Below are 24,964 nucleotides of genomic sequence, written 5' to 3' on the forward strand. Positions count from 1 at the left end.
AACATTCTATGTATTCACCAGTGTAAAATGTTTTGATTGCCTTCTAATTGTGTGCCTCATCATAAGTTTTAATATGACACACATAAATTCATGAAACCTACTTTATTGATGTAAAAGCCTAATCCATAATATTGTAATTCTTGTGCCTATAAGTGTAAGGGGAGTGTACCATCACTTTGTGATTAACATCAAAATGCTGTATGACTTTCCCCACAGTTATCAGGCTTCTGAACGTTCCTTTCATAAAGTAGATTACAGTCCGATTCTCCTCTACCTCATTGCAGACTTTGGACTGTCTGTGAACTGTTGAGCTACAACTTTGAGAACAATGTACTGCACGCTGTATCTTTCCCTTTACTCTACCAATTATACTTGAGTTTGGCTTAATGGTATTTATGTAGAGTATTGTCTGATTATGATTTCTATAACATGTAAAACAAAGCTTTTCACAATACTTTAGTTCATATGGCAGACTAAACTAAACGTAAAACATAACATGGTTAATTGAGAGTTACCGCCTTCAATGAAAGATATTTTGTTTAAAACTCCACACCTGTCAAATCACCCATGCTTGCAAAAACATTGAGAAACCCACAGCCATTGAGGGAATTGAGAGAAAATTAAAAATCAAACTATCTTTTTTAACTTCCATTTAGTGAGTATTTTCTAACCTTAGCCTTTTATGATTCTCAACATTCTGATGCTATTGGAGACTTTGAATACCTTTTTGATCCTCTGCGCTGCATACATATCTGCTTAGCATTGCAACCACCAGAAATAAAGTGCCAAAGCAATATATATATACTCTATGTGTACAATTAAAGGGGAAAGGTGAATGTTCCCATTCTCTCTTTTGAGTTTCCATTTCTCACATAAACAGTGCTCTTTTACAGTCTTCTTTTGAGTACTTGAATGATTGAGTTACATATGAATTCTCATGCAGTTAATCCAAGGCATCTAATTGAAGGAAGAGGCATTTTGGTGTATTAAAATAAATGTAATGGTATTGCGATTATGGGACTATGAAGGCATGAGAGGGGAGCTGGCCAAGGTAGACTGGAAAGGGATCCTAGCAGGAATGACGGTGGAACAGCAATGGCAGGAATTTCAGGGCATAGTCTGGAAGACGCAGGATCATTTCATTCCAAAAAGAAAGAAAGATTCTAAGGGGAGTAGGAGGCAACCGTGGTTGACAAGAGAAGTTGGGGATAAAATAAAACTAAAAGAAAAAATGTATAACACAGCAAAGAGTAGCCAGAAGCCAGAGGATTTGGAAACTTTCATAGGACAACAGAAGGAAACAAAACGGGCAATACGGGCTGAAAAGATGAAGCTAGCCAGGAATATAAAGAAGGGCAGTAAAAGTTTCTTTAGATATGTTAAGGGAAAAAGAGTAGCAAAGTCAAATGTGGGTCCCTTGAAGGCAGACACGGGTGAAATTATTATGGGCAACAAGGAAATGGCGGAAGAGTTGAATAGGTACTTCAGATCTGCCTTCACTAAGGAAGACACAAACAATCTCCCAGATGTACTGGAAGACAGAGGATCTAAGGGGGTAGAGGAACTGAAATAAATTTTCATTAGGCGAGAAATAGTATTGGGTAGGCTAATGGGACTGAAGGATGATAAATCCCCTGGACCTGATGGTCTGCATTCCAGGGTCCTCAGGGAGGTGGCTCTAGAAATGGTGGACGCATTGGTGATCATTTTCCAATGTTCAATAGATACAGGATCGATTCCTGTGGATTGGAGGATAGCTAATGTTATCCCATTTTTCAAGAAAGGAGCGAGAGAGAAAACGGGGAATTACAGACCAGTTAGCCTGACTTCGGTGGTGGGAAAGATGCTGGAGTCAATTATTAACGAGGTAATAATTGGGCATTTGGATAGCAGTGAAAGGATTAGTCCAAGTCAACATCGATTTATGAAAGGGAAATCTTGCTTGACTAATCTTCTGGAATTTTTTGAGGATGTGACAAGTAAAATGGATGAAGGGGTGCCAGTGGATGTAGTGTATCTAGACTTTCAGAAAGCCTTTGATAAGGTCTCGCACGGGACTGGTGACTAAAATCAGAGCACATGGTATTGGGGGTAGGGTGACGACATGGATAGGAAATTGGTTGGCAGACCGGAAGCAAAGAGTAGGAGTGAACAGGTCCTTTTCAGAATGCAGGCAGTGGTGAGTGGAGTGCCGCTAGGCTCGGTGTTGGGGCCGCAACTGTTTACCATATATATTAATGATTTGGAAGAGGGAATTAGGAGCAACACTAGCAAGTTTGCGGATGACACAAAGCTGGGTGGCAGTGTGAACTGTGAAGAGGATGTTAGGAAGTTGCAGGGTGATCTGGACAGGTTGAGTGAGTGGGCAGATGCGTGGCAGATGCAGCACAATATAGATAAATGTGAGATTATCCACTTTGGCGGCAAAAACAAGGGGGCAGATTATTATCTCAATGGGGTTAGGTTAGGGTAAGGGGGAGGTGCAGCGAGACCTGGTCGTCCTTGTACACCAGTCACTGAAAGTTGGTGTGCAGGTACAGCAGGCTGTGAAGAAAGCTAATGGAATGTTGGCCTTCATAACAAGAAGATTTCAGTACAGGTGCACAACCTTTTATCCGAAAGCCTTGGGACCAGACACTTGTCGGATTTCGGACATTTTCGGATTTCCGAATGGAAGATTTTAAAGAGGTTCTTCGGGGCAGTCCCCTACCTGGTCTGTGGAGGATTTTATAGGGTTCTGGTGAGACCACATCTGGAGTATTGTGTACAGTTTTGGTCTCCGACCCCGGCCTACCCCTGGCTGAGGAAGGCCCCAGCTCCTTGTGATTGAGTGCTCCAGTGCAGACCCGTAGGTTCACGAGATTGATCCCCTGGGCTGGGGTGGGGGGCGGGACTGGCGGCATATGAGGAAAGAGTTTGAAAAGACTAGGCTTGTATTCACTGGAGTAAGGCATTGAGAAGGGACTAAGAATTAGGTTTATCTTATAAAAGAAACTAACTGATATAAAATTTATAAAAGGCACTGGACAAACTAGATGCATCCTGGAAAAAATGCTCCTTATGTTGGGCGAGTCCAGAACCAGGGGCCACAGTCTTAGAATAAATGGGAGGTCATTTAAGACTGAGGTGAGAAAAAACTTTTTCACCCAGAGTTGTGAATTTGTGGAATTCCCTGCCACAGAGGGCACAGTGGAGGCCAAGTCACTGGATGGATTTAAGAGAGAGTTAGATAGAGCTCTAGGGGATAGTGGAGTCAAGGGATATGGGGAGAAGGCAGGCACGGGTTATTGATAGGGGACGATCAGCCATTATCACAATGAATGGCGGTGCTGGTTCGAAGGGCCGAATGGCCTCCTCCTGCACCTATTTTTTATGTTTCTATGATTAATGGATAAGATTTGGTATGGTATGATAACATCATAGACACAAGGAACTGCAGATGCTGATTTGCAAAATATAAAAAGTGCTAGAGTAAATCAATGGGCCAGGCAGCCTCTCTACAGAACATGGATGTTCTCTATCCATCTTCTCCAGAGTTGCTGCTTGACCCATTGAGTTATTCCGGCACCTTGTGTCTTTTAATCCGGTCCTTTAATCTGTTTCATGGCCCTTTAATCCATTTTAATTAATGTGGTGACACACCAAAAAGCAGGAAAGGAAAATTTGTGGACAATGGACAGGGATGGGTTGAGACTCGCAGTTAAATTACAATCCAAATGAGGAGGGTCACTCCCTGAAAAGGCATCGTTAGCAGTATTGAAGTATATTAACAGTAAACCCTGCTAAATATTGGCCAGCTGCCATCTTCAGCAGCCAAATAGTCTGACCTGCAGAATTTCACATAACCGTTGGCAGTGTTATGCTCTGATTAGTTAATATGGATGAGATTTAATCTTTGCGCCTCGCTCACAAATATCTCCTTGTCATTACTTCTCATGTGGAAATGAATTGGAATTCCTTTATTACATTGCTCAATATGCATGATCTGGCTGCCATAAATTGTCATGAGATATCTGTGGTAAAGGTTTAAGAAGGAACTGCAGATGCTGGAAAATCGAAGGTAGACAAAAGTGCTGGAGAAACTCAGCGGGTGCGGCAGCATCTATGGAACAAAGGAAATAGGCAACATTCGTCTGAAGAAGGGTTTCGGCCCAAAACGTTCCTATTTCCTTCACTCCATAGATGCTGCCCCACCCGCTGAGTTTCCAGCACTTTTGTCTACCTGTGGTAAAGGTTTGTTACGCGAGTCACCTCAGTGGGCTGTTATATAGGACTGCCAACAGCTTTTGTCTGTTGAAGGAGAGGTCTTCTCTTGCACTAGAGTAGAAGATGTTTGTGTACAGCAGGAAGGACAAATGTGTTGTATTTTGGCTGAAAAAAATGTAAATGTCTTCACCCATATATATGCCACAGGAGATGTCACTGAAGTTTAGGTTTCAGACAGGTCAGTGAGTGAATGTACACCTGCATCTTTATGTTTTTTGTGTTCTTCATGGTAATTTCATTTGCATGTATTCATAAGGCTGTCACCGATTTCCATTAGGTTCCCTGAACACAGATGCTCATCACGTATCAAACACTGGGTTTAAACGAAACATTAAATGAGAAAAAGACCATGAGAATCTGATTGGTTTTTTTTTTTGAACAAGTGACTAACATGGGCAACTGACATATTTGGTGAAATGTCTTAAAATGGGTTATTCTACAAATTAGCCTTTTGGAATGAATGCATTACTGTATCAAGACTGTATATACCAATTTCTACCTGGGTATCATTTGATTCGATTATTTAGTTGAACTAAGATAATGGCTTGGATTTCACAGTGGTAAAGCAAAGGTGCTTGCTTCTGATCTTGAATAAACATGGCCATAATAATGCCGTGATCCCTGTCATATGTGGTGAGGTATCAACTTTATAGGGCACGAGCTCTGTGGTCTCTAATATTAATCAGAATGAACATCCGATCACAATGAAGAGTTCTCTTAGACACAAGTAAGAAGAGTTCTCTTAGACAGCAAAAGAAAGTAACAATTTCAAACATTTTAAACCTTTTACAATAAACATTCACAATGCAAGCAAACTGCCTGTGGGATGTTTTGTTTTTGGTGAGTGGCAACTGGCATATGCTTTCTGATCCCTGAGTGTATGTAGAGTCAGTACCATCTTGGACCCTGAACTATGCTCCAGATTAGTGAGTTCCAATGGTACACAGGGGTTCTTCCTATTCCTCGTGCCCTTGGGAACGCTTCCCTTATTCTCAAGCTTACAAACTTTTTTATACTGGTCAAAGAGTTTGAAATGTTGGGGAATACTTTGGAATTTCACAAGTATGAAGAAAATATTTAAAAATTAAAACCAAAATACTTAAAACACAGGCTTGAGCACTGATTTGTGTGGCTAGCTCTCAGAAATGACTGGATTGTTAATCTCACCCTCATTGTAAGACAAAACCTTACAGAAACTTCAATACTTTGCAGAATGAGGACCTGAAGAGATCAAGTTATAAAATGAAATATTGTAACTATTTTAAATTATTTAAAATGCATGGAAATCTACAATAATTAGACATCACACATATTACTTCCAAGGAGGTTGTTAAACGGTAGTTGAGACTTGGTATTTCTTAAAAAGCTCCACTACACGTTATTCAAAAAGATGTGGGATGCAGTGAATGGAGGGATATGGATCATTTGTGGCCGATGAGATTATCATGTTCATAAAATCGTAAATTCTAGCAGCAGAATAAGGCCATTCAGCCCATCGTCTACTCCGCCATTCAATCGTGGCTAATCTACCTTTCCGTTGCAATCTAATTCTCCTGCCCTCACCCCATAACTCCTGACACCCTTACTAATTAGTTTATCTTCGTATTATGTTCTGCACAGATATAGTGAGTAGGCTGAAGAACCTTTCCATGTGGCTGTACTGCTTTCTGTTTTATGTTTGATAATTGGTATTACTACCCATCAGAATAGTTTGAAAATAGTTGAAATTTCTGATAAATTTGTGATTTCTAACCACTTCCTTGGAGAGAGCTGCATCAGTGGAGGATCGGAAAATCATTAATAGAATCTGGGTTTCTACATTTATAGTAGAAATTGCTTTCAAATTTTTCCCATTACAACGATAGGTGTGTATAGCCTCATAACATCTTCTGGGTCAAACCATTTATTATAATCTGTGTTCTCCTTACTATCTGACTCCAGATATGTTCCATTCCTCAGAGTTTACAATTAGCTCAGAAAAATGATAGTGCTTCTGTAGGTACTCTCACTATTGCTCAGCAGAGAGTGTAAATGTAGCCCAGTTTAATACACAGACCAGACTTCCCACCATTGACTCCGTCTACACTTCACGCCATTTCAGAAAAGCAGCCAACATTATCAAAGACTTGTCCCACCCGGTCATTCCTTCTTCTCCCTGCTCCTGTTTGGCAGATGGTATAGAAGCAGTAAAGCGCAGATCACCAGACTCGGGAACAGCTTCTTCCCCTCTGTTATTGGCTTTTGAAAGGTCCTTCCATAAGCTAGGGTCCTATTTGATTCACATCTACCCCATTGCGAACATATGTGACTATCGAGCTGATGTGCTGCAATGCGCTACAATGCTGAGAACTATATTCTGCACTCTGTGTCTTTTACTTTGCTCTATCTATTGTACTTGAGTTTGGCTTGATCGTATCTACGTATGGTATATATGATCTGTTTGGATAGCATGCAAGGCAAAGCTTTTCACTGTACTTTGGTACACATGACATGAATAAACCTAAACCATTAAACCATGCACAACTTTGATTCCCTGTGAATCTCACAATGAGAAAAAGAGCACCAAGCATGAATTGATCCATGATTAATGTTGCTATTGGGCTGCTTTAGTTTAGTTTAGTTTAGATATACAGCGCCGAAACAGGCCCTTCGGCCCACTGAGTCCACACTGACCAGCGATCCCCATATGCAAGCACTATCCTACACACACTAGGGGTAAATTACACTTATATCAAGCCAATTAGCCTACAAACCTATACGTCTTTGGAGTGTGGGAGGGAACTGGAGATCCCGGAGAAAACCCACGCAGGTCACGGGGAGAACGTAAATACTCCATCCAGACAGCATTTGTAGTCGGGATTGAACCTGGATCTCTGGTGTTGTAAGGCAGCAACTATACCGCTGCACCACTGCGTTGTTTTATATATGAATGCTTGTATTATGGGAGTGCCAGAATTTACTTCATACCCCTTCTAGAATGGTTGTTGTGAAGCGGGTTAAAACAAATTCTGGTCCAACTCATGGCTGCATCTTATTCAGTACGGAGAAACATACTAAATGATTCCACTAACAGTTTGCACCAAAGAACTGAAGCCCCCATTGTGCATGATTATACTCATCACAGAAAGTGGTAGAGCTGCCATTCCTATTTGTCATCACTTTTTCCACCTTCCCTGTTTTAAGATTTATGTCAGTGGTGGGTTAGATCACTGCTTCCTGAAGCAATGGTCTTGGCTGAGTAGTAGCAACCCCAGCATGTATGCACACTGGTGGTAAATCTTCCGCCAAACATTTTTTTTCAACCAGGGTGATGCAGATAGTTGAGTAAAGCTCGAGAAAATTTATTGTATTTCTTCAAGCCCAAATGCTTATTTTTTCTCAGAATTGCCATTTAATTATTTTGCATGCTTGGAAACCCTAAAATCATAAATCTGTGTGCATCAACATTAGCAGCAGCCATGTTGTGCACTATTTCGTGACTTGATTTCATGAATTTCATTGATTACCAACATTAAACATTGAAGAGAAATCATAGGTTTCGATAAAAATTGAAAAGGATAATGGTCACCGTCTAATAAACTAGAGTTAGAAAATGATCAAATCTTATATTGCCACAAATTCCTGCCAACAGAACTAAAATTCTCTTAAAGGCATGCATGATTTTAATTTATTTAATTATATATTCCATGAAATTCAGCCTGTGAATTGAAACTGTTTAGCTCATGCTTTGATGTGCAACTCCAGTTTCCCCTGAAATTAACCTCATTAGAATAGAATAGAATACATTTATTGTCATTGCACAACAACTGTACAACAAAATTCCATTGCATCTCCTTCGGTGTGTACATAGAAGACACAGGATAAAATATTTAAAAAGAACAAAACACAACAGCCATTGACTCGCATATACACAAGATCAGTAAAGAAAATAATAAATAGGTATTAAAAATATTTTAAAAGAATATTGTGCATTATCTTGCACCCCAAATTATATTGCGCTTCCCCCAGAGTTCTCTGTTCGAGTTAAGTTCTTTTATCGCATGTGGGTAGAAACTATTTTTTAGTCTTCAGAGACCTGTATCGCCTCCCAGAGGGTAGCAGAGTGAAAAGGTGGTTGGCAGGGTGGGATGTGTCCTGCTGGATGTTTGTGGCTCGGCGCAAGCATCGGGCCCTGTATATGTCATCCAGGGAGGGCAGTTGAGCGTTTGTGATGCTCTGTGCAGTTTTAATAACTCTCTGCAGCGCCCTCCTCTCAGCCACAGTGCAGCTAGCAAACCACACCAGGATGCCATAGGAGAGGATACTTTCCACAGCGCACCGGTCGAAGGACAGCAGCAGCGGCTGTGAAACGTTTGCTCTCCGCAGAGACCTCAGGAAATACAGCCGCTGCTGTGACTTCTTCACGAGAGTGACGGTGTTCATTGTCCATTTGAGGTCCTGGGAGATGTATATTCCCAGGAACTTAAAGTCAGTGACTCTCTCCGCCATGTCTCCTTTGATGTAGAGAAGAACAGGTTCCTCTCTCCTCCTCCTGAAGTCAATAACCAGTTATTTTGTTTTGGTCGGGTTGAGTACCAGGTTATTTTTAGTACACCAGACAGTCAGTTTTTGGACTTCATCTCTGTAGGCATTGTTATTTATTAGCCCCACCACAATCGTGTCATCTGCAAACTTGATGATTCGGTTTGTGCTGTGTATTGGTGTGCGGTCATGGTGTATATTGTGCATAAGATAGGACTCGGCACACAACCTTGTGGCGCTCCTGTGCTGAGCGTCAGGACTGGGAAGTGATTGGACCGCATCCTGACAGTCTGTGGACGATCTGTTAAGAAGCCCTTGATCCATCTGCATGTGTTGGCATTAACACCCAGGTCAGACAGTTTGTCCATCATTCTGCTGGGGATGATGGTATATTGAATGCAGAACTAAAATCTACAAACAGCATCCTCACATGTGAGCCAGGGCGCTCCAGCTGAGTCAGTGCAGAATGTAGAGCTATGTTGATGGCGTCCTCTGTTGACATATTAGCTCCATATGCAAACGGATGCTGATCCAGGGTGGGTGTGAGTGAGGATTTAATGTGGGCCAGGACCAGCCTCTCAAAGCACTTCATCACAGTTGAAGTGAGAGCAACAGGTTGGTAGTCGTTCAAGCTGGTGATAGATGTTTTTTTGGGAACAGGCACGATGGTAGCAGTCTTGAAACATTTAGGGACAGTGCATGTTGACAGAGAGAGATTAAAGATGTCACTAAAAACCTCCGCTAACTGGTCTGCACAGTCCCGCAGTACTATCCCTGGGATGCCATCTGGGCCAGCAGCCTTCCTGGGGTTGACACTGCGGAGTGCTCTCCTGACATCCTCTGTGCTCACAGTGAGTGCCAGGTCGTCGGTGCTGGATGCGGCTGCAGGTGCAGGCTCGGCCTCATTCAGCTCAAAACGGGCGAAAACGTGGTTACGCTCCTCAGCTAGCGAGTTGCTACTGCTGCTGATGGTTGGCCCCCCGTTGCGCTTGTAGTTGGTAAGTTGCTGAATACCCTGCCAGACACGCCGAGGGTCCCTCTCAGTGCCCCTCTAGTCTTCTTCCATAGGCTGCCTTTGCCTCTTTGATGGCTCTCTTTAGTTTGGATCTGGCAGTGCTGTACAGTTCATCATTGCCAGATCTAAAGGCTGAGTTGCGTTCCCTCAGCAACTTCCTAACATCACTGGTCATCCATGGTTTGCTGTTTGGATAACACCTGACCTCTCTGTCGACAGTGACATTAAACACATTAACCTCATTTGCATGCTTGGAAACTGTTGATTTTAGGGGTTCCAAGCATGCAAAATAATTAAATGGCAATTTTTGGCATGTAAAATATATCTTAAACGCATGCAAATTCATTCAACATAGTGGCTGCAAAACAAGTGAGAGGTTGGGTATTCCGCAGTGAGTGACTCATCTTCTGACACTTCAAAGCATTTTCACCATTTGCAAGGCACACATCAACAATATAATATAGAGTACTCTGCACTTGCCAGGATAATGCACCTTTACAACACTTAACAGCTAAACACCACCCAGGGCAGACCAGTCTGTTTGATTGGCATAACACCCTAAACATTTGTTCAGTCCACCAGTGGTGTAGAGTCGCTGCCTCAAAAAGGCTGGCAGTATCATCAAGGACCCACACATCTTGGCCACACACTCATCTCCCCACTACCTTCAGGTAGAAGGTACAGGAACCTGAAGACTGCAATGACCAGGTTCAGGAATAGCTACTTCCCCACAGCCATCAGGTTATTAAACTTGGCTCGGACAAAACTCTGAACATTAATAGTCCATTATCTGTTTATTTGCACTTCATCAGTTTATTCATTCATGTGTGTATATATTTATATAATGGTATATGGACACACTGATCTGTTCTACAGTCATGCCTACTATGTTCTGTTGTGCTGAAACAAAGCAAGAATTTCATTGTCCTATCAGGGACATGACAAAAAACTCTCTTGAATCTTGAATCTTGAATCTAGAATGGTTGGAGTTCATATCATCGACAACGTATACTGTAGTTATTGCCCTGGGCTATTCTCTCAGCATCATCCAAACCTGAAACATCTACTCTATGAAAGTTGGGAGCAGCAAGCACACAGCTACACCATAACTACACGTGCCCCTTCAAGGTGCACATCATTGCGTGACTTGGAAAGATTCCAGCTAGACTCTGTTCCTTTATCTGATTGCTGCTACATGATGGGCAGGTTTCTTTGTACACATTCTTGGGCTCTGGGTGTTGTGGTATGTTGTGAAGATATGTTACTATTCCTCAGACGTCACTAGGGTTAAATCTTGAAATTTCCTACTTATCAGTACTGTAGGAGTATCTTCTCGAAGATGTGCAGCAGTTCAAAAATATAGCTTCCCATCACTTCTCTATGGCATAAAGGGATGGGCAATAAATACTGGTCTTACCAAAAATAAAGTGATTTGAGAAATGAATATCTTTGTAACGTGCCCCCCATTTCTTGGTCCTGCCCTCACAAAACGAACAAGATTTATCTTGAAAATTTCTGGGCGGCGGGGCTGCGGATGGGACAGGGCAGGGCGGACAGCTCGTGCAAAAACAGTGTCCAGCAGGCTGCGCTTTGAAAACTGCACAGCTGACCGCGAGGAGCAGAGCCATTGTGACGTCATCAGCTCGTTTGCTTTAAAAAAATCTCAGATTTGTGAACAATTTTAATAAAAAACTCGGGGAATAATGAGTCACATTTTCAGATGAGGCCATTTTTCAGATCATGCGGTAAATCTCTATCGGAATATGTAAAAATATCATCGTTAGCACGTTGTGAATCACAGGCAAACACACAAATACACACACAAACACATCCACATTCAAGATCAGAGTTTTATAAGTATACTAGACTAAGTGGGACCCAATACTAAAATGCCAAGTAACTTCAGAACGTGTTGAATATACAGTGTGTAAAACAAATGTTTAAAGCCTCCTGTAGATGTGCTGGTGCTGAAGCAAAAAAGGCTTTAAATGACATTCAACAAACACACTTTCCTGAATTATTCAACGACGCCTGCACTCAGCGCCATCTTGACGTCACCCTCTGAGTGAGCCACCACTCTTCCGGGTTTATTAGTCCCTCCCCCCTGCCGCCAGCGGGGGCAGCAGAGAGAATGGCGATTAAAAAAAAAAAAATTAATATCTCTCCGATTTTTAATCGATGGGAAAAATCCTCCAGTCCAATCCGGCAGAGGGAGGCTCTGAGCGAGGTGGTCAAAAATGACGGCCGTAAGTGGCGGCGTTCCCTCGGAAATCACACTGCAGTGTCAAAAGCAGTCAAGATCTTACTTTTAGTAATAAAGATAGAGATAGATGCAAAGTGATTTTGCTTTTGCACTAATGGTTAAAATTGTGAAATGTAAACATATAGTGCCACTGCATTCATGTTGAATTACATTTTATACGCAGTTTTAATCTTGATTTATTGAGTGATTATTAGGGAACATATTGAAGCTTTTAAGGGTAAGTCATGTTCTATAGAATATAACTGCAGAATAGATCTTGTTATATCTAGAAACTTATTCTGTGGCAGGCATGAGACGTAACTCTCTTTTGAATAAACCTAGAAGTATAGAATTACGAGGTGAATTAATGTACAAATTTTGACATGTTTTTAATTTATATATATTTTTTTCTTTTGGTTGCCATGATACCGATGAAATGTGGGACAAAAGTTTGCGATGTGCAAATCTGTTACCTGTGAAGGCTGCAAAAGGAGAGTTTATTCAAGCCAACGTTTCCTTCAATGGTGTGGTGACTGGAAACATTACGCTGGTAAGGCTATATTTGTTCTTAAGTTACTTTTTTCTCTTTTAAAGACAACATCATTCTCTGTCCTGTTGAAGTAACCTTGAATAATTAAGGTCAGGAACAATGTGGACTTTTAAATCTTTGTTTCAATTATTGTGCAATCGAGACTCCCCTGGCAATCAGAAAAATACTTAAGAGACAATGCAACATTTATGATTGGAGAACGAATCAAGAGGTCAAATATTTTTAGATTATTTTGCTGCTTTGGGTAACTTAAGCATTTCCAATGTAGAGGTTTAGAGTTTGTACTTCAATATTCCAAAGTAACATAAAAAAAGTATTGAATATGGAGGAACTGTGCTTCATCTCCTAACCTTTGGGACTGCATCAAATACAACAAATTCAGATAACTCACATTTTCTGTTTGTAGCATAACTGTTCAGATATGCTGAAAGGTTGCCCATCTTTCTCTCTCTGCAGATGCTGTTTGATCTGCTCGGTATTTCCAATATTTTAATTACGGTTTCTCCACAGATGCTACTTGACTGATTGGGTATTTAAAGCATTTACATTTGGTTTCAGCAATAGGGTTGAACGGCTTGGTGACAGGGAGGCACAGTGGCACAGCAATAGAATTGCCCCCTAACAGCACCAGAAATCCTGGATCGATTCTGACTACAGGTGCTGTCTGTGCGGGATCTGTACATTTTCACTGTGACCACATGGGTTTTCTCCGAGTGCTCCAGTTTCTTCCCACATTCCAAAGACGTATAGGTTTGTAGGTTAATCGGCTTCCCTAAATTGGCCCTGGTGTGTAGGATAAAACAAATGTACGGTGTGATTGCTGTTCAGCACGGACATGCTGTATCTTTAAAACTGAAACAGCATTTTACAGCTTCCATAGGTTCCTTTGTTGTTTATTTTTCCCTCTCTCATTTCCTTCATTAACCCACTAATTAGAATCACCTTGACAACCTTGATCTCATGCTATCAAAGATATTCAATCAGTTCTCTCCATCACTCCATACAACTTAAAACAAATTTGTTTTCTTTCTTGCCAAGATATGATAAACAGGTTTGGGTAGGAAAGAACTGCAGATGCTGGTTTAAATCAAAGGTAGACACAAAATGCTGAGTAACTCAGAGGGACAGGCAGCATCTCTGGAGAGAAGGAATGGGTGACACTTCAGGTCGAGACCCTTCTTCAGATTTGGTTTGGGTAGTTAACTTTTGTTTCTCTTTCTACATATGTGGCCTGAGCTGTTGAGTGTTCCCAGCAATCTCTGTTGTTTATTTGGGTCCCCACTGGTTGGTTGCTTCTAGCAACTGTTATAAGAGTGTTTTCCTTCCTTCAGGAGAGGACATAGTGTGCTACTCTATGCTGTAATTTTGTTGGGGTATGCAGCCTTCATGGTTGAACAGCTAGTTGTGTGCAGACTGTGAAATATGAATGTGTGGGATGGAGCAATGCTGTGCATGTGGGAGTGTGATGTAGGAGTATAAAGAATATGTCTCGATAGATGGAAATTGTTTGATCAGTGATGGGGTGGAGGTGGATTCACCAGTTGTGTGTGAGCAGTAGTGCGATGGAAGTGGCACTTTGTCGTGTTACTGAGACTTTAATCTGCTGAGGTGTCTCCTTCCACAGCTTCCATGGTCATGCTCTCTTCATATACGGCATTGCTCTTTCTTTCCACCTCCTTCATCCAGATCTCGGTAGAAGCTTTGGGAAAATGTGGCATCCAATGCTGTTTGATCTGCTGGGTATCCAATGCCATGTTGCATGTGATAAAACATTCACTCCCACTATGCACTTCAGACCTCAGAATTCAAACAGGCCCTTTGGCCCACCGAGTCCATGCTGACCAACGGTCACCCCGTACATTAACCTATTCATGCTAGGGACAATTTTACAACTTACCAAAGCCAATTAACCTTCAAACCTGTATGTCTTAGGAGTGTGGGAGGAATCTGGAGCAACCGGACAAAACCCATCCAGTCATGGAGAACCTACAAAGTGCGTAAAGACGGCACCCGCAGTCAGAATTGAACCCGAGGTTTTGGCGCTGTAAGGCAGCAACTCTACCCATGCGCCACTGTGCCACTCATCTTCTCCATCAAGAGATACGATCTTGCTTTAAATACAAGACAACTCAATTGCTGCTGGCCAGTCACAAAGCCTTTTGCTGATTTGGAAGGGTGCACATTAATTACTAGTTGCAATCCTCTGCCCATTTACTGGTGCCATCCATTTTTTCTCCTTCTGCTCCTACTTTTGACAGAAATTTAGAAAAAAGTTCAAGTATATTTTAGAGCAAGTTTCTTCTTCCTTCTTCTGGCAAAGTGATAGACATTGTATGAAACATGGCCAGATCTGTACTTCGGAAGGGATACACTGAAAGGGAAGCATGCTTCAAACAAATAAATGATAGAAAAAGTAACAAATTGAATATTGAAAATAGATTTGCCTTTCACTATTTTTTTTTTTTGGAGTTTCCTTTATTGTTATGTTCCAACCTCAGAGTATAACTGAAGTTCTTATTCTGTTATTTATTTCATTTTTAGTGGTTAGGCCTCACGGAACCCTTTTTTGTATGATTTTCCTGCCATGTTGCTTCAGGGTTTTATTTTATTCGGGCAAACGGTAACTTTTTTTGATAAATGCAGTGAAAGCCACAACTTCTTCTTAAATTCCACAAAATTCATATGAATATTTTGCCAGCAGGAATTAACTTGATTGGAATAATATTGCTAATTTTGTAAATAAAAAATACTGTAGACTAAATTGGATTTCTCACTCATAACCAGATATTTCAGAATTATTGAAATCATGGCACAGAAAGGATGCCATTTGACCCATCGGGTACAAGTAAGACCTCCTAGTGAGGAGATCCTAGATTTAGCCCACATTCCAGCTCTGTGCTCTCCAACTAATATTTTGTCGTGTTCTACTTAGGTGGTGATGAATGGTGATGGTGGTGCTGAATCTGTGGAATTCTTTGCCACAGAAGGTAGTGGAGGCTTGGACTAGAGGTCATAGCCTCAAAATTAAAGGACGTTCTTTTTGGAAGGAGGAGGAAAAAATGATTTAGTCCGAGGATGGTGAATCTGTGGAATACTTTGCCACAGAAGGCTGTGGAGGCCAAGTCTGGATATTTTTAAGACAGAGATAGATAGATTCTTGATTAGTATGGGTGTCATAGGTTATGGGGTGAAGGCAGGAGAATGGGGTTAGGAAGGAGAGATAGATCAGCCATGATTGAATGCCAGAGTAGACTTGATGGGCGGAATGGCCTAATTCTACTCCTATCACTTATGATCGTATGGTCTTATGACCTGCTACTTGAATTTTCTTCTACCACCCTTTCAGTACAAAACCAATACCATTTAAATTAAAAAAATTAATCGTTCTCTTAACCCTTTTCCTAATTAACTTAAATCTGTGCCCCTATTTCTTGATTTATTTCCCCCTGTGAAATCATATCTAGCCTTCCAATAATTCTTACATGCCTCAATTAAATAATATCTCAGTCACTATTGTTGCAGCTAAACTTTTCCATTCCCCGCAACATCCTTGTAAACTCCCCCTGGGCTCTTCCCCTTCCTAGTCCAATTAAATCCTATAGTGTGATGGCTGTTATTATACACTGTACTCCAGATGTGACCTAGATAGCATTTTACATGGTTCTCGCATGACATTGATACTCTTGTAATCTGTGCCTAAGATAATTATGGCAAGTTTCCCAGATGCTTTTTTAATAACCCTAATTAACTGTCATGCCATCTTTATGGAATTGAGGACATGCACATCAAAATCCCTTGGTTCCTCACTATTGCTTAATATCTTACCTTGTTCTCTCTCCCCAGTTGAAATAATTCCTGATTTTCCTTGCTGAATTCCATTTGTTACTTTTGTACCTATATGTGAGCTGTATAAAATCATGAGGAGAATATATAATGGGGAAGCTCAAAGTGTTTTACCCAAGGCAGGGGGAATTAAGAAAAAGAGGACATAAATATAAGGTGTGAGATGACAGGGGAAAGATTTAAAGGGAACCTGAGGGGCATTTTGTTCCCAGCACACTGATGCAATTATAAAGAAAGCCCATCAGCGCATCTACTTCCTGAGAAGATTGCGGAGATTCAGTGTATCAGAGAGAATTCTCTTGAACTTCTACAGGTGTACGGTAGAGAGCATTTGACTGGTTGCATCTCGGCCTAGTACGGCAACTTGAATGCCCAGGAGTGAAGAAGACCGCAAAAAGTGGTGAACACTATCCATTCCCTCATGGGTTTTGACCTCCCCACCATCGAAGGGGTTTGCAGGCTGCCACAAAAAGGCAACCTGTATCATCTGAGACCCACACCATCCTGGCCACAAACTCATTTCACCCCTGCACCAGGAAGAAAGAGATTAGTTAAAACAAATGTAGGTCCCTTGCAGTCAGAAACAGGTGAGTTGATCATGGGGAACAAGGATATGGCGGACCAATTGAATAACTACTTTGGTTCCGTCTTCACTAAGGAAGACATAAATAATTTGCCGGAAATAGCAGGGGACCGCGGGTCAAAGGAGTTGGAGGAATTGAGTGAAATCCAGGTTAGCCGGGAAGTGGTGTTGGGTAAATTGAATGGATTAAAGGCCGATAAATCCCCAGGGCCAGATAGGCTGCATCCCAGAGTACTTAAGGAAGTAGCTCCAGAAATAGTGGATGCATTAGTAATAATCTTTCAAAACTCTTTAGATTCTGGAGTAGTTCCTGAGGATTGGCGGGTAGCAAATGTAACCCCACTTTTTAAGAAGGGAGGGAGAGAGAAAACGGGGAATTACAGACCAGTTAGTCTAACATCGGTAGTGGGGAAACTGCTAGAGTCAGTTATTAAAGATGGGATAGCAGCACATTTGGAAAGTGGTGAAATCATTGGACATAGTCAGCATGGATTTACGAAAGGTAAATCATGTCTGACGAATCTTATAGAATTTTTCGAGGATGTAACTAGTAGCGTGGATAGGGGAGAACCAGTGGATGTGGTGTCTCTGGACTTCCAGAAGGCTTTCGACAAGGTCCCACATAAGAGATTAGTATACAAACTTAAAGTACACTGCATTTGGGGTTCAGTATTGATGTGGATAGAGAACTGGCTGGCAAATAGGAAGCAAAGAGTAGGAGTAAACGGGTCCTTTTCACAATGGCAGGCAGTGACTAGTGGGGTACCGCAAGGCTCAGTGCTGGGACCCCAGCTATTTACAATATATATTAATGATCTGGATGAGGGAATTGAAGGCAATATCTCCACGTTTGCGGATGACACTAAGCTGGGGGGCAGTGTTAGCTGTGAGGAGGATGCTAGGAGACTGCAAGGTGACTTGGATAGGCTGGGTGAGTGGGCAAATGTTTGGCAGATGCAGTATAATGTGGATAAATGTGAGGTTATCCATTTTGGTGGCAAAAACAGGAAAGCAGACTATTATCTAAATGGTGGCCGACTAGGAAAAGGGGAGATGCAGCGAGACCTGGGTGTCATGGTACACCAGTCATTGAAAGTAGGCATGCAGGTGCAGCAGGCAGTGAAGAAAGCGAATGGTATGTTAGCTTTCATAGCAAAAGGATTTGAGTATAGGAGCAGGGAGGTTCTACTGCAGTTGTACAGGGTCTTGGTGAGACCACACCTGGAGTATTGCGTACAGTTTTGGTCTCCAAATCTGAGGAAGGACATTATTGCCATAGAGGGAGTGCAGAGAAGGTTCACCAGACTCATTCCTGGGATGTCAGGACTGTCTTATGAAGAAAGACTGGATAGACTTGGTTTATACTCTCTAGAATTTAGGAGATTGAGAGGGGATCTTAGAGAAACTTACAAAATTCTTAAGGGGTTGGACAGGCTAGATGCAGGAAGATTGCTCCCGATGTTGGGGAAGTCCAGGACAAGGGGTCATAGCTTAAGGATAAGGGGGAAATCCTTTATCGAGATGACCGAGATGAGAAGAACTTTTTTCACACAGAGAGTGGTGAATCTCTGGAACTCTCTGCCGCAGAGGGTAGTCGAGGCCAGTTCATTGGCTATATTTAAGAGGGAGTTAGATGTGGCCCTTGTGGCTAAGGGGATCAGAGGGTATGGAGAGAAGGCAGGTACGGGATACTGAGTTGGATGATCAGCCATGATCATATTGAATGGCGGTGCAGGCTCGAAGGGCCGAATGGCCTACTCCTGCACCTAATTTTTTTATGTTTCTATGTTTCTAAGAAGGTACAGGAGCCTGAAAACTGGAACATCCAGTTTCAGGAACAGCTTAATTCCCACAGGCTATTAAATTCCCATCAGGCTATTAAACACTACAACCACAAATAAGCTCTTGAACTATAGAGACATGGGGGCATTGGTTTTGTCTTTTTTCACTATTTTGTTTGGTTGTTTTATTATGTACGTATATGGGTGTGTATGTGTATATATACACACACTGAACTATTTTTCCCTTGTTTATTATACTGTTTACAGAGTACTATATTTACATATTCGGTTGTGCTGCTGCAAGTAAGAAGTAAATTGTTCTATCTGGGACATATGCCAATAAAACGCCCTTGACTCTTGACTTGTGCATAGGGTGGCAGGTTTATGGAATGAGCTTCCAGTGGAAGAAGTTGAGGCAGGTAACAACAACATTTAAAAGACTTTTGGATAGGCACGTGGATAGGAAAGGTTTAGAGGGATATGGACCAAATGCAGACAAGTGGGACTGGTGTAGATGGGGCAATTTGGTTAGCATGAGCACGGTGGGCCTGTTTCCATGCTGCATTACCTTATGACTATGACTCTAACATTATTAACAAAATAAGCAAAACCTTTGCAACGACCACAATCCCACATCATTTATTTATATAAGGTAGACAAAAATGCTGGAGAAACTCAGCGGGTGAGGCAGCATCTATGGAGCGAAGGAAATGGGCAACGTTTCGGGTCGAAACCCTTCTTCAGACTTCGTCTGAAGGTTTTGTCCACCTTCGATTTTCCAGCATCTGCAGTTCCTTCTTAATCATTATTAATCAGTTATTTATATGTCAATGTGATTGGGAAGAGTGTGAAGTGTTTGAACCATTAGAAAGGGGCTCACATTAAACAAACCTCTTTCACTATATTCCATGATAGTCGATTTTCAATTTTGTTGTCCAGACCAGGGACTGCCATTGTGAAATTGGCTTCTTATTACTAAAAGTCTCTTATTTCTTTGCTATAGTATTTCAATTGGCAATGCCTGTTGCATAACCCTGTGGCAAGTTGAGAAACAGGCTTTGTTCCAATTTCCTCATTTTTAGTAATCGTTCTTTAGTAGTTGGAATGATCCCAGTCACATTGTCAATCTCTTGCAAATCTTTGTCATCTTATACTAGGTCACATTCAAGATGAATCACTTTTTTTTTAACCAGCGTTCCGAGTATTTTGTTTGGCGACGTCTCAAGGATGTCTGCACCTTGGACTGCAATGTAGCCTGAAAATGTTGTTCATCCATTTGCTACATTTCCCAGATTTAGGGGGTGAATTTCCAATGGATTCCCTCATTTACCTCCCAGAAACTTTGCAAAAGCTGAGTGTAATCACCTACCTTTTCCATTGTGTTCATGGGTCTGCCATTTGAATGACTACAGATAATGCAAGGCATTACATAAATGTGCTCTTAAGCTTTCTTTTGATTTCTGCTTACTTATTTTTCTTTTACCAGTAATGAACTGCAAAACCATTGACTGGCTCATTCCAATTTGACACCCAACATTTAACAAATAATCAACTTTGTATAAAAACAGATAATTGGGTTATCTTCATGTCGATGATTGACAGATATTTCTAACATTATGAAACAAAAATTAATTGTGTGTTAAATGTATTTATTTGGCTGTAAATTATTTGGAAAATCTCTTGATTATGCCTGGTAGATGTTAATGTTAGCATTTCTTTCTGCTATTTTGATATTTAAAATATCCCTTTTCTATCTGCGCATTTTTTTCATGACTCTCTTTGACCTAGTTTGTGTAAATGTGTGTAAATGTAAATTCAATCAGGGTGTTCATCAATGAAGTTTGGCGAAACTTTTATTGTTTGTGTGCGACCTTGTAATGAGGTTCTCTTTCAGCTCCCCCCCCCCCCCCCCCCCCCCCCCCCCCCCCACAATCGGTCTGAAGAAGGGTCCCGGCCCAAAACATCACATCCATGTTCTCCAGAGATGCCACCTGACCTGCTGAGATACTCCAGCAGTTTGTGTCTTTTTTGGTAAATCGGCACCTGCAGTTCCTGGGTCTTTCATAACGAGTGGACTTGGATGATATAAATGGGAATGCGAAATGTGGATTTAACGGAAAAACAAGAAATTATTTTTCACTTTTACATACAAGAATGTAATGTAGGGTTATGTTACTGGACGAGCAGCTGGTATTCCAGGCTATATGATCCAGAAACATGAACTCTCAATCCACCAAGAGAATTTAAAAGGTTAAAAGGAATGGGAGGAAGAGTTGAAGTGCTGAGCCACCGGGAGATCAGGTTGGTTATTGCGAACTGAGCGGAGGTGTTGGGCGAAGCGATCGCCAAGCCTGCGCTTTGTCTCACCGATGTAGAGAAGTTGACACCTAGAGCAGCGGATGCAGTAGATGAGGTTGGAGGAGGTGCAGGTGAACTTCTGCCTCACCTGGAAAGACTGCTTCACTCAGTTCGCAATAACCAACCTGATCTCCCGGTGGCTGAGCACTTCAACTCCCCATCCCATTCCGAATCCGACCTTTCTGTCCTGGGCCTCCTCCATGACCAGAGTGAGGAACAGCACCTCATATTTCGCTTGGGTAGTTTACACCCCAGCAGTATGAACATTGACTTCTCCAATTTCAGGTAGTGCTTGGTTTCTCCCTCCTTTCCCCTCCCCTTCCCAGCTCTCCCACAAGCCTACTGTCTCCACCGCTTCCTTTCTTTTTTCCACCTCCTCCCCGACATCAGTCTGAAGAAGGGTCTCGACCCAAAACATTGCCTATTCCTTCTCTCCTTAGATGTTGCCTCACCCGCTGAGTTTTTCCAGTACTTTTGTCTACCTTCAATTTTTCCAGCATCTGCAGTTCTTTTTTAAACATTATTAGAATCAGTGCTATGTTGTGGTTTTAGTTTGACAAGGTGTAATTTTAAATGTTATTGCAACTTTAACTGCAATGTTATTAACATTCGAGAGTTGAATTTCTGAATGAAAAGTGAAGGTTTTGCATTTTTTCCCCGTTGTTAAGTCAATATTTTGACAGAATAATTACAATCAGGTTTCAGTAGGTTGCTTAACTCCTAAATAAGGAAGGATCGGAAAGACAGTTGATTTTTGTTGGTGAGAGCAAGAACAAAGAAAGGCTGGAATGAGTCAGCACATATCTGAATGTGAAGAGTGTATTTGATTAGGAGGGAGGGACTGCTGATTCAAGTGGTCCATTTCTTCATCTCATATCGCCTAACATTATGTATCTGCCAGTGTGACCTGACATTATGTATCTCCCTGACATTGTCTATAAATCAAAATCAAAATGCTAACATTTCCAAGACAAAGTCTGTACACCAACCTTCTCTTAAATGTATTTGTTATTTTATGGTTAGAATTAATCAATATCGAGCTCTTTCTTGTTATATCCACCAACGTATTAATTAAAGGCTATTATTCTCAACAATTTGCTGCTTTGTTCAATTTACCGCTGATTTAATTGATTTGTGTGCTTCATGCTGAAATTTACCACTGTTCTATTTAATTTGTGGTTCTCTGCTTGCTTTGACGTTACTTCATGAATTGACTGGTACTGTAATCATTGAAATAAATGATAGGGAAGCAGGAATGAACAGTCATGCGGTTCTTCCAAGGCGAGGCAGTGTCTTCATGCTCACCAGCTTTGACTCATGTAGATGATGGACATGCATCATTGAGAATTGGTGTTTGGCATCAACTTTGCAGATCAGAGCATGACATTTTTTTACATTTAAGAAACAATTGGATAGTTACATGGGTAGGACAGGTATTAAGGGCGATATGGGCCAAATGCAGGCAGGTGGGACTAGTGTAGATGGGATATGGTGGTCAGTGTGGGCAAGTTGGGCCTGTTTTTATGCCATATGACTATGTTGACCAGATGATGAGTGAAAAGCTACAGGTACAGGTAGGTATAGTTGAGCTTACCGGCAGATCCCAAAATAGGTTAAATCACTCTCTCTCATTAGATTCCTTCCTTTGGGAAATGAAGACTGGTAATGAATTTATAATCTTTTGTGCATTTGGGAGTATCCTCAAACAGTGATGGTGAATCTGAGGAATTAATTGCCACAGAAGGCCGTGGAGGACGTCAATGGATATTTTTAAGGAGACTGACAGATTCCTGATTAGTTAGACTGTCATGAGTTATGGGGAGAAGGCAGGAGAATAGGGTTGAGAGGGAAAGATAGATCAGCTATGATTGAATGGCGGAGTAGACTTGATGGGAAGAATGGCCGATTTCTGTTCCTATAACTTATAAACTTATGAAACAGCACTGCTCTACATTTGAATGGTAGATGGAACAAAAAATACTGCTGTGCTTGTCTGGCCTGAATGTGGGAATGATCCTGTTCCCGGGGGTTTTCACACCTGGACAACATCTATGCTGTGTTTAGTTTAATTAAATTTAAGATACAGCATGGAAACATGATGCTCTCTGGGCACACCAAACCTTGATCATCCATTCATACTGGATCTATGCTATTTCCACTTTCTCATCCAGTTCCTACACACTAGGAGCAATTGACAGAGCCAATTAGCCTACAAACATGCACGTCTGTGGGATGTAGTAGGAAACCAGAGAACCCAGAAGAAACCCACACAATCACAGGGAGAATGTACCCAAGGTCAGGATCGAACCTGGGTCTCTGGCGTTGTGAAGGCAGCAGCTGTACCAGCTGCACCATTGGATTGAACTAGGTGCCAGGAATATTGGGATTATGATGTCTGCTGGGGGTGCATGAAGAAGAAAGAATAGAATGTAAACCATTTTCTAAGTACCTCGCAGAGGGGTGGATAAGTACAACTCTGCACACTAAATACATTTCAGATCCAATTAGTATGTGCCGCATCCTAATCTTCCTGCTTTCAATTAATGGTCACTTTTTATGTGGAAGGCTGTAAACTAACAGGGCGAACTGCTTCTTTCTAATTTATATATTATCTTTATAATATGACACCTGATCTATTTCAATTTGAGGATAATTCTGAATCTTGCAGCTCTCATTATCGGATTGTGTATCTTTTGCTGTTATTTTTCAATGCACAACAGCCAGCAAACATCAACAGATCTGGATCTCATCTTACTTTTGCCATGTGCACTTGTCAAATTGAGTTCATGGATTACAAACAGCATCACAAATAGAGGCAGTTGCCAAGGCAATGTCTAATGATGGTCGCTGAAAGTGTATTCATTATCTTGAGAGTGCAATAATAATCACACTTCAAGGAGATGAGGAACAAATTAAAAGGAGGAGATGTTAAGTCCTCCATCATTAGCTAACTTGTTAGCAAAATCAGAGCACAAGGTTTACAGGGATGGTGATTGTGTGGGTGGAAAGTAGATAGAAATAAATTGTGCTAAAAATAAACTGCTGGAGGAACTCAGCAGGTTAAGTAGCATCTGTGGAGGGAATGGACAGATGATGTTTCAAGTTTGAAGAAGGCCCGAATTGACATCTGTCCATTGCCTCCAAAGATGCTATCGATCTCCCTGAGTTCCTCCAGCACTTTGTTTCTCACTCATGATTCGAGCATTTGCAGTTTCTTGTGCCTCCAGAAATAAATTGTATTTCTATACCATGTTTTATAACTTCAAGAAGCCTTCTAGCACTTTGGTGTTTCATCACTGAACTGCAGTAGGCTATTTGGGCACAGTACACTCGCTTGCCCTTTTCTAAAACCATGTCATGGAACCTTTAATGTCCATCTGAGACGGTAGATGATGCTAAGGTTTCACATATTATCTGAAAGATAACATTTTGGTGGTGGGTGGAGGGGGGGAGGCCTTGTCACGCTGATTGGGTGGAGGGTCAGCCTTGATCAAGGGTCTTGCACTTGAGATGTTTTTCTTACCACAGATGATGTCTGATCTGTTGAGCTTTCCCTGCATCATCCTCTGTTTCATTTTTGCTGCATTTGCTGCATTCACTATCTCACAATGCTGGTGGTTTGGCGCTTCTCTCTCCATCTGCACTCCATTCAGATTGGTTGGCTACCACTAACAAGCCATCTTCACACTTTATCAGTCAACTTCAATCTGTGTCATTCACGTTCTCCTGGTCTGCATCCTACTCTTTGTTCCTGTTACTTCTACTTTCCAAAGATGTGCAGGTTTGTAGGCTAATTGGCTTCTGT

General features: G+C 41.5%; 1 protein-coding gene across 1 annotated transcript in view; it reads left to right on the forward strand.

Annotated features, from left to right (window-relative positions):
- cusr (Copper-only SOD repeat protein) overlaps nt 1-24,964 on the forward strand; it is a 92,190-nt gene that overhangs the window by 19,217 nt on the left and 48,009 nt on the right. The window contains exon 3 of the mRNA XM_055646969.1: nt 12,495-12,594. Coding sequence (XP_055502944.1) covers nt 12,495-12,594 — 100 coding nt within the window. The remainder of the gene's footprint in view (nt 1-12,494; nt 12,595-24,964) is intronic.

This window comes from Leucoraja erinacea, chromosome 15 (assembly GCF_028641065.1).
Source record: "Leucoraja erinacea ecotype New England chromosome 15, Leri_hhj_1, whole genome shotgun sequence".
Lineage (NCBI taxonomy): Eukaryota > Metazoa > Chordata > Chondrichthyes > Rajiformes > Rajidae > Leucoraja > Leucoraja erinaceus.